This window comes from Mucor velutinosus (assembly GCF_035048745.1).
Source record: "Mucor velutinosus strain NIH1002 chromosome Unknown tig00001549, whole genome shotgun sequence".
NCBI lineage: Eukaryota > Fungi > Mucoromycota > Mucoromycetes > Mucorales > Mucoraceae > Mucor > Mucor velutinosus.
Genome location: NW_027041929.1, coordinates 364,700 through 378,979, shown reverse-complemented (window position 1 = coordinate 378,979; position 14,280 = coordinate 364,700). Strand labels below are relative to the sequence as shown.

General features: G+C 40.5%; 6 protein-coding genes across 6 annotated transcripts; all 6 read right to left on the bottom strand.

Annotated features, from left to right (window-relative positions):
* Positions 1-280: 280 nt before the first annotated feature.
* Positions 281-2,623, bottom strand: ATC70_007048 (uncharacterized protein; the record flags this gene model as incomplete). The annotated part of the gene is made up of 6 exons (XM_064826314.1): positions 281-470; positions 530-664; positions 717-1,095; positions 1,150-1,405; positions 1,467-1,548; positions 1,608-2,623. 6 exons carry the CDS (start codon positions 2,621-2,623, stop codon positions 281-283), a joined length of 2,058 nt encoding a protein of 685 aa, XP_064676412.1.
* Positions 2,624-5,560: 2,937 nt separating this feature from the next.
* Positions 5,561-6,291, bottom strand: VPS21 (Vacuolar protein sorting-associated protein 21; the record flags this gene model as incomplete). Its single annotated transcript, XM_064826313.1, has 2 exons — positions 5,561-6,022; positions 6,289-6,291. 2 exons carry the CDS (start codon positions 6,289-6,291, stop codon positions 5,561-5,563), a joined length of 465 nt encoding a protein of 154 aa, XP_064676411.1.
* Positions 6,292-6,421: 130 nt separating this feature from the next.
* ATC70_007046 (uncharacterized protein) lies at positions 6,422-7,395 on the bottom strand (the record flags this gene model as incomplete). Its single annotated transcript, XM_064826312.1, has 5 exons — positions 6,422-6,690; positions 6,746-6,979; positions 7,052-7,122; positions 7,185-7,281; positions 7,338-7,395. 5 exons carry the CDS (start codon positions 7,393-7,395, stop codon positions 6,422-6,424), a joined length of 729 nt encoding a protein of 242 aa, XP_064676410.1.
* A 224-nt stretch (positions 7,396-7,619) lies between these two features.
* Positions 7,620-8,072, bottom strand: ATC70_007045 (uncharacterized protein; the record flags this gene model as incomplete). Its single annotated transcript, XM_064826311.1, has 1 exon — positions 7,620-8,072. One exon carries the CDS (start codon positions 8,070-8,072, stop codon positions 7,620-7,622), a length of 453 nt encoding a protein of 150 aa, XP_064676409.1.
* Positions 8,073-8,301: 229 nt separating this feature from the next.
* Positions 8,302-9,451, bottom strand: FBP1 (Fructose-1,6-bisphosphatase; the record flags this gene model as incomplete). The annotated part of the gene is made up of 4 exons (XM_064826310.1): positions 8,302-8,723; positions 8,789-8,844; positions 8,898-8,997; positions 9,067-9,451. The coding sequence occupies 4 exons, from the start codon at positions 9,449-9,451 to the stop codon at positions 8,302-8,304; spliced, it is 963 nt and encodes a 320-aa protein (XP_064676408.1).
* Positions 9,452-10,302: 851 nt separating this feature from the next.
* MRS2 (magnesium ion transporter) lies at positions 10,303-14,223 on the bottom strand (the record flags this gene model as incomplete). Its single annotated transcript, XM_064826309.1, has 1 exon — positions 10,303-14,223. One exon carries the CDS (start codon positions 14,221-14,223, stop codon positions 10,303-10,305), a length of 3,921 nt encoding a protein of 1,306 aa, XP_064676407.1.
* Between the last annotated feature and the right edge of the window lie 57 nt (positions 14,224-14,280).

Here is a 14,280-nt window from a genome sequence, read left to right as displayed (position 1 = left end):
TCAATCGTCCCAGATTAAGCAAATTGAGCTTTATGGCTGGAATAGCATACCATGTACAGAATCTCGGTTGAATTGTAGACATCCAGACAAGGTGGCATTTGCCATTGAAGCATCTATGCACTGCTTGAAGGTCTTGCACGTGCTGTGATTCCACATCATACGTCTATTTGAGCAAGATGATAGAAGCTGATCTGCGCCACCAGTCAACACAAGTTCCCGAATTTTGACAGGACCATGGCTTGGATTATACATTTGAAGGATCTTTTTATTTGTATTTGCTTTAATGTGGACGAGTAGACGGTAATGCAGATGAAGGTGTTGCTTTTGCTCTATTGTTATTATTATTGCTTTTGGAATTCGGGTTTGGCTTGCTGGTGGATGCATTGGATGGTGGAGGCGGTGGTGGTGCTTTCAGCTTTTTACGCTGTTTAGATTCGAATTCATGCCAATCGCCATTGATATCCAAAAGACTACAAGCAAGCAAGCAAAATGATTAGCAGATGTCTACCACACTCTCTATACAACTTACTTAGCAGGCATGACGGGCTCTGGTAATTCTTGCTTGAAATAACTAAATTCCAATGCTTGTGTTGCTGTTGGTCGTTTTAGCGGATCCATGGACAGTAATGCCTCTGACAGCTCTAAAGCGCCAGGTGATAGTAACCTAATCCAACTGTCAGGCGAGGGATGTGTTATGACAGCATGTTGAGACTTACGATTGATACGATTCTCGGAATTTAGATACGTAATTCTCTGCAGGACGCACCATTTCATACCACGGCAGCTCTTTGACGGTAGGCCATGTCTCCACAGAAGGTGTTCCCATGATTTTATAAATACTGTCAATCTGACTGACCTCATCTTGGCCATTGAACACGGCTTTTCCAGTGAAGAATTCCAGCATGATGCAACCTACACCCCAAATATCTACAGCAGGCCCATAGGCAGTGGCACCAAGTAATAGCTCTGGTGGTCTGTACCAAAGCGTAATCACTCGATTGGTATAATCATGTGCTCTGTTCTTTTCAAACACTCTTGCCAGGCCGAAATCAGCAATCTTTAGTTCGCCCTTGTTGTTGATTAGCAAGTTGGAGCCTACAGTCTATCTGTAAGAGTTTGATTCTACCTTGACCGTAACACCAGCTTTACCTTTGATGTCTCTATGTAATATGCCCATATGGTGCAGGTAAGCGAGACCTTCCAACATTTGCTTCACCAGTGATTTGGCATGAGCCGGCTCAAAATTGAAATTAGGGTGTCCCAGTATACCCGATAAATCATGATCCATGTACTCCAATACCATATAAACAGATCCCTTGGCCACCATAATTTCCTGTAGCTCGACAATGCGATCATGCTTTAACTTTTGTAGCAGCTTAATCTCTCTCATGGCTGTAATTGGAAACTGGGAAGGCTCTTTCGTTAGTCATGTTGGCCCCAACCATTACCGTTTGGAGTTATCTTACCCCGTCCTTTTCTGTCTTCATTCGAATACGCTTCAATGCCATCAATTTGCCTGTCTTGCCATTACGAGCCTTATACACCTTACTACAAACAAAGCGCAGTGTGAGCTCATAGAGTCATTTCTATATAAACTTGCAACATACCCGTATGTTCCCTCGCCCACTTGTCCAATCTTTTCAAACAGGGTTGAGGGGTCCTCCGAAGTCTGGCATGGATAGCCCACATCATCCAGCACGTTCTCAGGGACGCCACCCATGTAGGAAACCTTCTGATCCAGCTGATTTGTCTGTGTATGTGTTGGTGGGTGTGACGAAACATTTGAGCTCGTATTGTTCACATTGACTGTTGGCGGTGGTGGAGGAGGAGGCACGCTTTGCTGCTGCTGTTGGGGTATTTCTTGCGATTGCTGCTGTTGATAATACGATGCATCGTAATAACCATAGTAAGTATTGGGATCTTGTGATTGGTAATAGTGTTGAATATACTGCTGATATTGTTCAGCTGTGTAATTTGTAGAGTATGCATTGTTGTAATCTTGCACTGTCCACCCGTAATAATTACCCCATGCTGCCGATTCTGCCGCCTGCTGCTGCTGTGGGTCCAATTGAACTGGCTGATATTGAGTATATGAATGTTGTTGCTGTTGCTGCTGATGTTGCTGTTGATGCGAGTGATGTTGCTGTGGTTGCGGTGGATGGTGTTGATAGTAAGCAGCTGGTGCCGTAGGAGGCTGGTCATTCGTAGTAGACGCTGTATTTATCATATCTGCTTTGGGTCCTAATGGCAGAGCTTCATCTTCCGCAGGTTTGGGAGGATCACGTCGATACTTTCGATTGCTACTACTGCTGCTACTGCTGGATTTTGGGTCTCTGTCTTTGCTGGATCTTCTATTCGACGACGACCATCTATCGCGGCTCCTATCTCTATGGCGACTACTACTACCTCTATCTCGTTCATATCGACTACTCGAGCGATCATCTCCATAATTTCTTCGCTTTTCTCGATGGCTATTACTGCTGCTGCTGCCATGATGGTGGTGATGATGGCGATCACTGCTACTTCCATTGTAATGATCCTCTCGGCTTCGTTTTTCGGAGGTGCTCTTTCTCTCTGACTCCATGGACTTGTCTTTAGATTTGTGATAGCTGCGATCGTCCATGTCGTTCGAGTCGGCTTTACAGTGAGGAGGAGGAGGCAATGGGAAGGAAGGTAGAAGAAGGGTATGAAATGTGCCAACAAGGTTGAGAATTAGATGGATACAAGTGACGGTTCAATTCTGCTTGGATTTCAGTCCTCAAAGTGTTGATTTAGTTTGACAAAAGCAAAAAGACACAAATTATGACAGAAAATGTGAATTGTATGTAGGAGAGAGGGTTGAGGATGATTGTCAGCGAAAAGGGATTCACGCGTGGTTGTAAAATAGCTAGGAAAAAAAAGTGACCGGGTATTGGGTGCTATCAACACTGAATCAATGCTAATGGTGAGGTACAATGCTTGAACGAAATGCCATAGAAAAATGTCAGTCATGTCATTGTCTCTAATTACAACAAAGACAACGCTGAGATAGATCATTTAGGCATGTATTTTGTTGCCAAATGTTGAAGCAATCAATGGTGCCAACTGACATATAAATATGAGCATCCAATGTTGGAACATTTGAAATTGAAATCACAAAATATACGTTTAAGCACTATAATCTCTGATGGGCTGCTGCTTCTCTCGTAATGCTGAAAGTGGTACTTCAAGCGCAGGCTCGAGTGCCATAAGACGTAAGACTGAAAATCAAGAATCAATCTCGAGCTATAATAACATTTGTGCAAAAGCTGGTCGCAATGGACTTCGTGCAGGTAGTGTTGGATCCAGCACTATTAGACGTAAGTAAGAGCTTTGATTGACATGCAGCTGTGTCGCTATAAAATTGTAATTTGTTGAATAACTCAAGTTTATATATACATGGTGATTCTACTGCTTGCTTTAGCTGGGAGAAATGGTTATCGTGCAGGGTAGAATTTGTCAAATGCTACATCATATTTACATATTGGTTGCTCTACCTTGCTGCTCATCAGTGATTGTCTCCATCATCTTACAGTGTTATTTCAATAAAATGACATTTAGCTATGCGCAAGATGCTTTGAAAACTTGTATAAGATCATTTCTATCTATCTATCACTTGTTATCCAGTCGAATAGAAAGCTTGAAGGACGCTGAAGAACAGTAGATTTCTTCCTATACTTCAGTCGCTGAAAGCTGGTGACCAATGCAGTGTGTGGAAGCTTTTTTTATGCCAAATAAATTTGATAACATTTGCAATAACTCAACGCAGGCATTATGGAATTATCGTCATCACGTAATATATATACTGTAAAACATTCAAAAAAAAAGTAGGCAATCAAATCATGTCCTTTCAAAAGTTTAAAGAATTGAGTACAATACAAGGTGAATAAATCACCGGCATTGGGGAGAGACAGAACTGCCCTTCCAGTAAATTACAACTATCAAATATGTGATTTATGCCGTTTAAATAAACTATGAAGCAATACATAACCAAGTTTGACAGCTTTCAAGCCTTCATATCTTGACATGTAGACCTTTCTCAGCTACTTGAATAACGCCAAACAATTGCACACGAGTAGTAGTAACTTTCTGGCACCTTTGCTCAACTTTTTGGCGATCGAAAAAACATGGCCAAAAATCGACCAAAAAGCATGGGGTACCCCTCATGGTTTTCATCGAATTTCAAACGATCGCATTTTCCACCTTAAAAAAGACGACTTTTACTGTGGTATATATTAAATGAAAATGTTTCTCTCGATCAAAGGCAACTTCTGAAACCATGTTTATGAGACCTTCATATGCAAAATTTCGACATTTTGGCCAAAAACGTTATTTCATATTTTCTGAAATTGCTCAATAAGCTTAGAAAAGACATCTATTTTTCTTGGCATCATTAGAAGCGCCTTGAAAAGTACTTCAAAGGTGTATTAGGAAGCATCGTACGATTATCACAATTTGTATAGTCGAATATCACAGAATAGTTTAAAGAAGTCGACAAAAGACAAAATTCGTCCAATCTTGAGTAGAAAAGATAAACTGAGTTTCAATCAGTTTTTTAGCGGGTGGCGTTGCTGCTGGCTGGCCCAAATGCCTTTCTGATGATGACAATGATGATAATAGGGGATAGTTGCGATGCTGATCAAATGGGGATCATAACGTTGAAAGGACAGTTGTTTGTTAGCCCAAATAATGTTTTTCTTGGGAGTTTTTCCTTATAAAAGTGTCTTTTGCAATGACAATATCTCAAAAAAGTCGCCTGTAGATCTTACACAAGCCTTGTATTTACACATGGCCAGCTTTATTTCGCCATCTCAATAGCAATACGAGCGAATCGATACCTCCCCTTCCTGACTCTGGCATAGTCTTTTTCTTTTTTTTACTATCAAGTGATTGTTTAAAATCTACTTTTATGCCAGATTTTTATTATCTCTGATTTGGAATGTGTTTGGCGAGTGCCTGCAGGGCGACGTCGTCATTGAGCGTAGTGAGATTGATCGGTTAGTAGATCAGCTACACTAAGCGGTAAGCATCGCTAAAAAAAATGTCATGAGCTTTGGCCATTAGGCTTCATTTTGTATATATCTTTCCTCAAATGTATGTAAACCGCAGTAAACCATACAGCAGCTCTCCAGAACCATTGATTCGAAATTAGAATTTCAGTTTGCTGGGACCGTTGAATTGCTCCCTTTTGGTTCGCAATCTAGGATATAGTGCTAGCCTAAGCAATACATTTCACAGGCTCATTAAATTCAAAAACTAAAGCATTTCGTAAAATAGCTGGTAATGAATCCAAATCTCTCACTTGCCATGCTGCCATCTTCAAACAAGAATATCAGCCCTATCTTGATAACACAACTGTCCATCCCGTCTCCTATTCACACATCAACAGCATCATCCCACCCATTCACAATAACAACGCAGTTTAGAGCTGGATCAAAATGTTTAATTTGTGTCTGTATGTAGCTGTAACCAATTGAACTACTATAGACATGGTAAGCATGAATCATCAACAGTCATTTCTCGTGGTTACTTACAAGTTAATTTACTTCTTCTTGGAGACACCAACGGTACGTCCACGACGACCAGTGGTCTTGGTGTGTTGACCACGAACACGGACACCCCAGTAGTGACGGAGACCACGATGATTACGGATCTTCTTCAAACGTTCAAGATCATCACGGTACTTGGTATCAAGGACGTTAGAAATAACTTGAGAGGACTTGCCATCGACAATATCCTTTTGTCTGTTGAGGAACCAGGTAGGGATCTTGTATTGAGCAGGGTTTTGGAGAATGGTGACAATACGTTCCAATTCTTCAGAAGAAAGCTCACCAGCTCTCTTGGTCAAATCGATATCGGCCTTCTTACAGGCAATGTTGGCGAAACGACGACCAACACCCTTGACAGAGGTCAAAGCAATTTGGATCTTGACACGGCCGTCGACGTTGGTGTTAAGAAGACGGATAATGTGCTGGAAATGATTCCTCTCAGGAACTACGAGCGACTAGGAGAGGATCAATAGGGTTAGACAACTTGTTTGCATCAAATGTAGGGTCGAATAGAGTCAAGATGTGATGTGTCTGTGTGCTGTCAGTCTGATGTTCAAAAAAAAACCATTGGAGATGGTGTTGTATCATGTATCCATCCATCCATCCATCCATCCATCCATCCACATCAATTTATCCATCGCACGTTGATTCAGTCCAAGCGACACTCTCTGCATCGTTTCTTTTTCTCCATTCGACACTACATGTTACTATGGATAGTTACCATCTTTACAAAAAGGGAGGGTTTAAAAGTCCTTTGCAAACAACGGAAAGTTTTATTCGAAATTATCAACTCAATGGGCGGCTGTGGTAGCCAGCAGCACCACCGAACAAATCCATATAGATACATCGGCCGTTTAATTGTCAACAACCTTACAGAAACCACTGGGAGATTTCTCTAGTATAGCTTTTCCATCTACCAGTTTTCTAACAACAGATTCTACCTCTGCAAAGGTATTGAATGGAATATAAGGAATGTCTTCTCTCTTGCAGTAAAACTCTAAATCTCTGTCTTTACGGGCAAACAAGACATCAGCATGCTTGGCGGCAGAAATGTCAGAGACACCATCTCCACAGAATACAAAGATAGTATCCTTGTCGGCCAACTCACGAGCCTTGGCTAGAGCTAAACACATGTCAGCAAACAAGGTGGCATTTCTGCACGCACATACAACACTTACTCTTGGACTTGTCATTGCCATAAATGCTATCATCTCTCCAAATGATCTTCCAATTCCTGCCCTCGACCTTACCATTGTTGGATACAATTTCAATGTCTTTAGCCTTGTCACCAAGGAAATTAGTCATGATCTTGGACAGCAATGGCAGTAAACCGCTGCTTATAATGGTGACGGGAAATTTGTTCTCACGGCAGTAGTCATTGAAGGATGGGAATCCAGGATCGATGGTGCACTCTTTCAAATTAGATTGACATGAGTCATGTATTGAACTTTATATCTTTCTTGTGTATCATCGCTCTCACTTACTATCGAGGTATTCAGTCCACGCTTCCTCCCAGCTGATATGAACAGAGTCCCACATTTCTTGAAGGGCATCTCTACGAAACAGACATGCATTGCGTTGGTAATTTGATCTATTATCCAATGTCCCAATGTTTACCTGTAGGTTTTGGTGCCATCCAAGATTTCGTGTTCCAAAACCCTTCTACGTTCAGGGCCCATTGAACGACGGTCATCGATCAACAAAAGACCAGTATCTAGCTCAGATGTTGGGTGGTGAGATGATGTTTTTGACAGCTACGATGCTGCTTACCATCCAATGACAGAGTTCCATCGAAATCAGTGAATACTTGAACATTAGTTTTGGTCATCCTGGAAATAAAATTGAATAAGAGATAAAGCGCTTTATTTTTGTTGGCAAATGAAATGAGATATTTATATAAACGCTTGCTGTATTACTATACTATACAGACGCTTTTTTTTTTCGATTTATACAGAGTATGTGCGTGTGCCCCTTGAAAATATTCAACGTTTCGATAAGACCATACCGCATATATTAATGGGCTTGTGGTGGTATACCTTTAGTGACATCATTTCAGTCTTTTTTGAACTCTATATTGCCAATGCACACTATCAAATCTTGATCATCTTCTTCAGGGCTGCTGCTATTGTTATTGTTGACAAAGTATTTGTTTTTGAATGCCATTGCTTGCTGACCAGATAAGAATTGACTCGTTTCAAATGTGAATTGATAGCCATTGTTGGTTTCTTCTTCGTGCTCGTGTGTGGATAATCCTGCTGCATCGTTGTTCTTAGGTCTTCGTAGTAGGAGTGAGATGATTTCGTCGTCCTTGTTGTTGTATGGTTGAATCAAAACACTGTAAAAGTCGTCTGGCTCCATGCAATCATTGTGTTTTGGGTCAGTGTGATCGATCAGTTTGCCAGCAAGACTGTATGGTGATTCGTTGTTTATTGTGCTTAAACAGTGGCCTTGGAAGAGCCCGTTGGAATAAAAACAGAGGATAGCAATACCTTTAAAAGATGACATTTTGGATATATAGGAATAGAATAGGAGGGGTAGTAAATTCAAAGAGAAGAAGAGGAATAAGGGAAAAAAAATTGTTTATGGCTTTTTTCTTTTCGATGTCATTGCATGAAAATCCGCTTCAATGTCTTCTTCTACTCTATGTGATAAAACACCTATTAGATGGCTAGGACTTTCTTTAGCACGTAAGAGAAAGAGTTAAGGTTATATAGAACAAACAGCATGATAGAGGTCAGTAATACACATTATAGAATGATGGCAAAAAAAAAAGGATATGATCTTGTTTTCTCTTTTGACTTATCACCGGCGACGATAAGGATTGCTGTTGTGCCGTCAAATATCCATCCAGTATCTCGCCTCGTTTTCTCAGTAATCGCTGCTTATTTCGTGTATGATGTGTAGATAGCCCTAATTCGCCTTCCCCATCCTTATCTTCTTTTAGCTTCTTACGCTTCTCCTCTATCACGGTAAACATGGCATTCTGCAACTCTCTTCTTTCCGCCAGACACTCCTCCTGAACAAGCTTGTTGTTCATGTCAAATTCTTGATCCACGCTTGAGATTTGATAAATCATCATTAATCGAGCATCGTGAATCATCTTTCGTCTCTTCTCCTCTAGATCTGCTAGATGTTCATCGTACATTTCGTGGCTGCCTAAATTTACAATGCATCATCCGTTCGCAACAGTGTCAGTGATTTGTAAAGCAAAAAGTACTCACCCTTCTCTATAGCAACTAATTCATCCTGTAACTGCTTCAATTTCTCTTCGTACAAACTAAATTCAACAGTATCAGCAAAGCGCCCCATCGCAAGACACATCATACAAACATTTCTCGATTCTCAATGAATTCACGATTAATGCCCGCCATCCTCTCATTCATGTCATTCTTCTTTTTTAGCTTGGGGTGATCTATTGTTGGAGGTAAATCTTTTCACAGAAGCCTCATGTTAGTTCTGGGCTTTCTTTTTCTGTTTCTCTCTTCATGGAGCTCTTTACCTTCTGACCAGGCAGAGTTACTATTGCTTGTTATGTTATTATAAATTGGATAGTAATACTCTTCGTGTTGCTGCATGACAATATGATCATTACTCTCTAGATAGGGTGAATACGAATATGTCGATTTCTTTGTATGGTGTTTTTGATGTTGTGGATGAGACACTTGGCGTTGTGTTTGTTGCTGCTGCTGTTGCTGCTGCTGTTGCTGTTGCTGTTGCTGTTGCTGTTGTTGATAAGGAAAGAATGCTGTTGGTTCATGCCTCTTTGGTAATGGCGGCAATGGCGTAGAAACGTGAGTCGTCGAGCTAATTGGGGGTAATGTGAAGCGAGAGGGTGATCCTCCTCTCTTTGTTGATGCGTCTTGTTGTTTATTGTTGTAATACATTTATCAAGCTTGTGGAAGAAAATAAAAGAAAGAGAGAAATATCCCTTTTATGCTATTTACCTGAGGAACATGCATTCAAATTGCTACTCTTCTAATTGGAAACAGTGTCACGTCACTCTCGTGCAAAAAAATAGTTAGTAATGGGATGCCAAATTGTAATCAAGGTATGAATGTAGATAGAATTAATGAAAAGCCTTTAGCTTTTACTTTCAATAAAAGAGTTTCCAATGCTTCAATAATTTTAAATGGGAGGAATACATATTATTATGTTATTTATTGCGCGTGTGTCTACGCTTCGGATGGCTCTCTACTTTCGTTTCGCTTCAGTGAGAACTAACCTTTGCAGCGGCAGCACTCGCTACCAATTGCCTTTGCTGATCGCACCAAAAATCAAACGATCGCGTTTTTGACCTTGATAATGAAGACTTTTACTATGGTATGTATTACATCAAATTGTTTCTATCGATCAATCGTAACCTCTAAAGTCATCTTTGTGGAACTTTGATATGTAAAATTTCGGCATTTTGGCCAGAAACCTCTTTCCGTATTTTCGTAAATTATTCAATAAGTTTATTCAAGATATTTATTTTACTTGGTACCATTGCATGCGCCTTGAAAAGTACTCCAAGAAAGCTTAAGGAAGCATTGGAGGATCATTATATTTTACTTGGCCAAATCTGGCAAAACAGTTTAATTGAATCGAAAATTTTTTTTTTTTTTTTTTTTTTTTTTTTTGTATGGAATGAAAGTTTTATTAAGTAGTTATGAATAAATAGTTAATAAAATCATTGTATAAATGGATCAAGTGTATACTAGGTAAAGTGACTTGCCATATTGTATCTTATGAGGTCTTATAAATCAGTACTATCCATTTTGGACAGCTTATCCAGTTCTCTGTTGATATTGCTAACAACTGTTTGGGGCTCAAAAGGGGTACCACGGTAGTGTACGAAGAAATGGTGGGTCCAGATTATTCGGATTATGGTGGCAAAAAGGTCGAAGATGTTGATCTTGAGGTCCAGGTTGTAAATGTAGTATCTTGATAATGTCAGGTTCTGCATGTCTTTGTATATGCGGTGAGTGTTGATTGTGGTTGGGTAGCTTAGGTGTTCTTTAAAGACGGACTCCCAGACGTCGTGTTTGTTTCCGCATTCCATGAGAAGGTGTCTGGCATCTTCTACTTCGTTACATTGTATGCATCTGTTGTTTTCTATATCTTTGATTTGACTTTGGTATAGGAAACTTCTGCAGGGGACTTTGTTGTATATGATCTTGAGCCATAAATTTCGAGGTGACTGGTGCATATGTGATCTGTAGAATGCTTTCCATTGCTTGGGGTTGATGTTTTTGTTGTGATCTTTTGGCAGTTGTATAGGCAGTTGTTTGAGGAGCAGTTGTCTGATTATTTTGTTCTTGCAGAGCCAAATGATGTTGCTATCGTGCTCAAAATGTTGGATTAGACTTGCTGCCTCTTCCTGGTTGTTGGGAGTTGAGTTGTTTGGATGAAGCAGGTTGCTGAAGAAATCTTGAAGGTGTAACTGGTTGTTGTTGTGGTCTCTTTTGAGCTTGTACAGTATCTGCGGTGATTTGCATTCTTGTCTTGTCTTGTATTCGAGAGCTGTGTAATTAAGATTTGGCTTGAAAAAATCCTGCACTAGGCTTCTCTTGGCTGTAGGGTTCCTGAGGTAGTCAGTAGTTTCCAAGTCTTCCCAGTCCTTGTATATAGTGGTCAGTGGTAAAGTTAAACAAGTGTTGATATTGATGGGTGTATTGGTAAAGTCTGGTCGGCAGTTTGCAAGAAGACTATTCATTGTTTCAATAATCAGTTTCATGGCCCCATCTTTTAGGTTGTTCTTGTAGCTTCTTGCTTCTTTAAATATCAGTATGGTATCAATGTAAGGCAGGTTCGTCTCCATTTGTAGCGTATGTGACATCAATTGGTATAGGTACTGCGGGATTGTTTTGTGCTGGTCGTGGTATAGTAGTGCTGTGATATACCTCATTTGCAGGGTTTGTTGTTGGGCGCCTACATGTAGCAAACCTAGTCCTCCTTGGTCCTTGGGTAGGTAGTACACATCTTTTTTGATTTGCAGTCTCTTCTCATCCACTATGTATTGATATATGATGGAGTTGAGCTTGTTGATGGTTGCTTTCGGTAGAGGTGTCAGCCTGAGGACATGCCACAGTTTGGACAGGATAATTGTGTTAGCGACATTAGCTTTACCGTACATTGATATTTTCCTGGGCTTGAGGAATTCTACTTGCGCTTTGATCTTGGCGGTTAAGTCTGCAATGAAACAATCCCGTTGTTGTATTGTATAGTATATTGGATACCCTAGGTATTTGATGTACTCTGGGCTACTGTAGTCGAACCATTTCATTCGCTGTTGAGTGTAAGTTTTCAGTCTTGTACCGAAATACCCTTCCATTCTGCCACCATGTAGGGGAAACGCCAATGACTTGTCATAGTTGATCTTTGAGTTTGATGCCTTACCATACGTCTTGATGCATTCCTCCATTGCCATGTATTCCGTTCTTGATTTGACAAAGATGAGAATATCGTCCGCATAGGCCATGATCTTTGTAGGTGGTGGGGTGTTGAGCTGAATTGTCCTCTGTGGTGCTGGCTTGGTTGGTTGTATTGAGTATCCAGATATGTCTTGACTGTTGATGATTGACAGTATGAAGGGCTCTATTGCAAAGTTGAACAAGATTGGTGAAATAGAGTCTCCTTGTCGCAATCCTCTCTTCTGTTTGACTGGTTTGGTTAGAAATCCGTTCATGTTGATGAAAATCTCGTTGCCAAAAAACAGGTTTTCTATACATCTAATGAACTCCATTGGGAATCCAAACTTCTGGAGTACCTGAGCCAGGTAGTGTGGGTGCACTCGGTCGTAGGCTTTGTTGTTATCCAACATGACTCCCACATATTCTTCAAATTCGTCCTTGTTATTTCCCTTTGCTGTCTTGGCATTGTCCATCATCACTCGTAGGGCCATTCCTTGGTCACCAATGTATCTATCTTGCATGAACCCGGTCTGTACTTTGTTTATGAGTCTGCTTGCCACTGTCGTGATTCGTGAGTTCATGATCCGCGTGAAGACTTTACAATCTGTATTGATCAGTGTAATAGGTCGCCAATTGCTGAGATCAGATAAGTCGCCTTTCTTGGGCAGTAATACTACGCAAGCCTGTTGCCACGACTTTGGGAATATACCGAGCTTGATTGCGTCGTTATATACTTGGGTGATAATTCTTTGGCATATCGGTTGACTTGCTATGACATGTAAGATCTCGTATGGAAGTCCATCCAAACCTGGACTACTAGACTTGGGGCTCCTACGGGATCCCTCGAATATCTCTGCAAACGGAATGTCATCAATGATCTGATCGCTTTCCTCCTGGGAAATAAATACAGTAATGTGGTTCAGTATGCCTTCCATGCTATTTATATCGATCCGTTCAGGGCTATACAATTTGGAATAGAAGGTATGGACGGCATCCAGTTTCGACTTGGTGTCAGTGCACTCTGTTACAGTAGTTGGGTGCTTCAGCATGGGCATTGTCTTCGTTTCTAGTCGCCTGTCAATGGTCTTCTTGATGTATGCTGGCGAGTTTTCATTCTGCTCCATCCAGCGCTTGCCTGCTCTCAATTTGCTAATGTTGTACTTTTCTTCTTGGATTTTGCTGATCTCCTGGTGTATAGGTGGTAGTAGTGCCTTCAAAGTTAGGGGTTCTTTTCCATAGAGTCGGAGTATTCTGTTCCTTTCACTGTTCAGTTGTTTCAATTTAGTCTCTCTCCATTGGTTGTGATGGCGGCAGAAATTTGTTGTAACTTTCTTGGCCATGTTCTTGATTAAATCCCATTTGACTTGTGCAGAAAGATCCGGGTCCAGCTTGTGTTGTACATAGTTGTTGATTTCCTTTGATAGCTTCTTGGTGAATCTCTTGTTTTTAGCCAGATGTGGGTTTGCTCTCCATATGCCTTTTCCATTGTTGCTCATTTCCACTGTCAGTGTAATCGTAATTAGAGCGTGGTCGGTGTATACATCGCTGAAGAATTCCACGTCCCCGTCGTGCATCTTTTTGTGAGTGTTGGTGCCAGCAAAGATGTAGTCGATTGTGGATAGGGTAACTCGTTCTCGCCGCTTTTGAATACAGGTATAGGTATACTTTTCACCTTTTGTGTTAATACAGTCATTCATATACCCCTTTACAAAGTTGATGAGATGTTTCGGTTTTGCTATGCGCCTAGTAGCGTGGTTTGATGAGCTGTCAAAGCTATAGTTAAAGTCGCCCGCCATTATCAGGTCAGGGATAATTTCAGGCATTGTTAGCAACATCTCTACTGTTCTCTTGTAGAATTGATTGCGTTGTGAGGTTTCTTCAGCAAATATACCTGAGCGAGCGTACAGATTCAAAATGTATACTGGTGGAATGGAGTTGTCGGCTATGGAGAGTTTTGCCAGGATCATTCTACCATCGTTAGATTCTTTGATTTTTTCCAGGTTAAGTGAGTTGTTGAAATTGATTATGGCACAATGTTGGGTCCATATTGCTTGGTGGTAGTTGAATTTGATCTTCATGTTGTCTGTTACTTCTTCAAAAGAGTGAGAAGGGATGTTGGTTTCTTGGCACAGTAGTATATTTAATTTCTTGTCTTTCAGCAGGCCAATAAAGGTGTCAGTAGTGTGTTGGTTGGTGTTCAAATGTAGGTTTCTACAGTTAAGAGATCCTACTTTGATGTTTAGGTGTTTAGTATTATTATTCATTTTTTTTTCTATATATATTATTATTATTTTTTTTTCTTTTTTTTTTTTTCTTTTTTT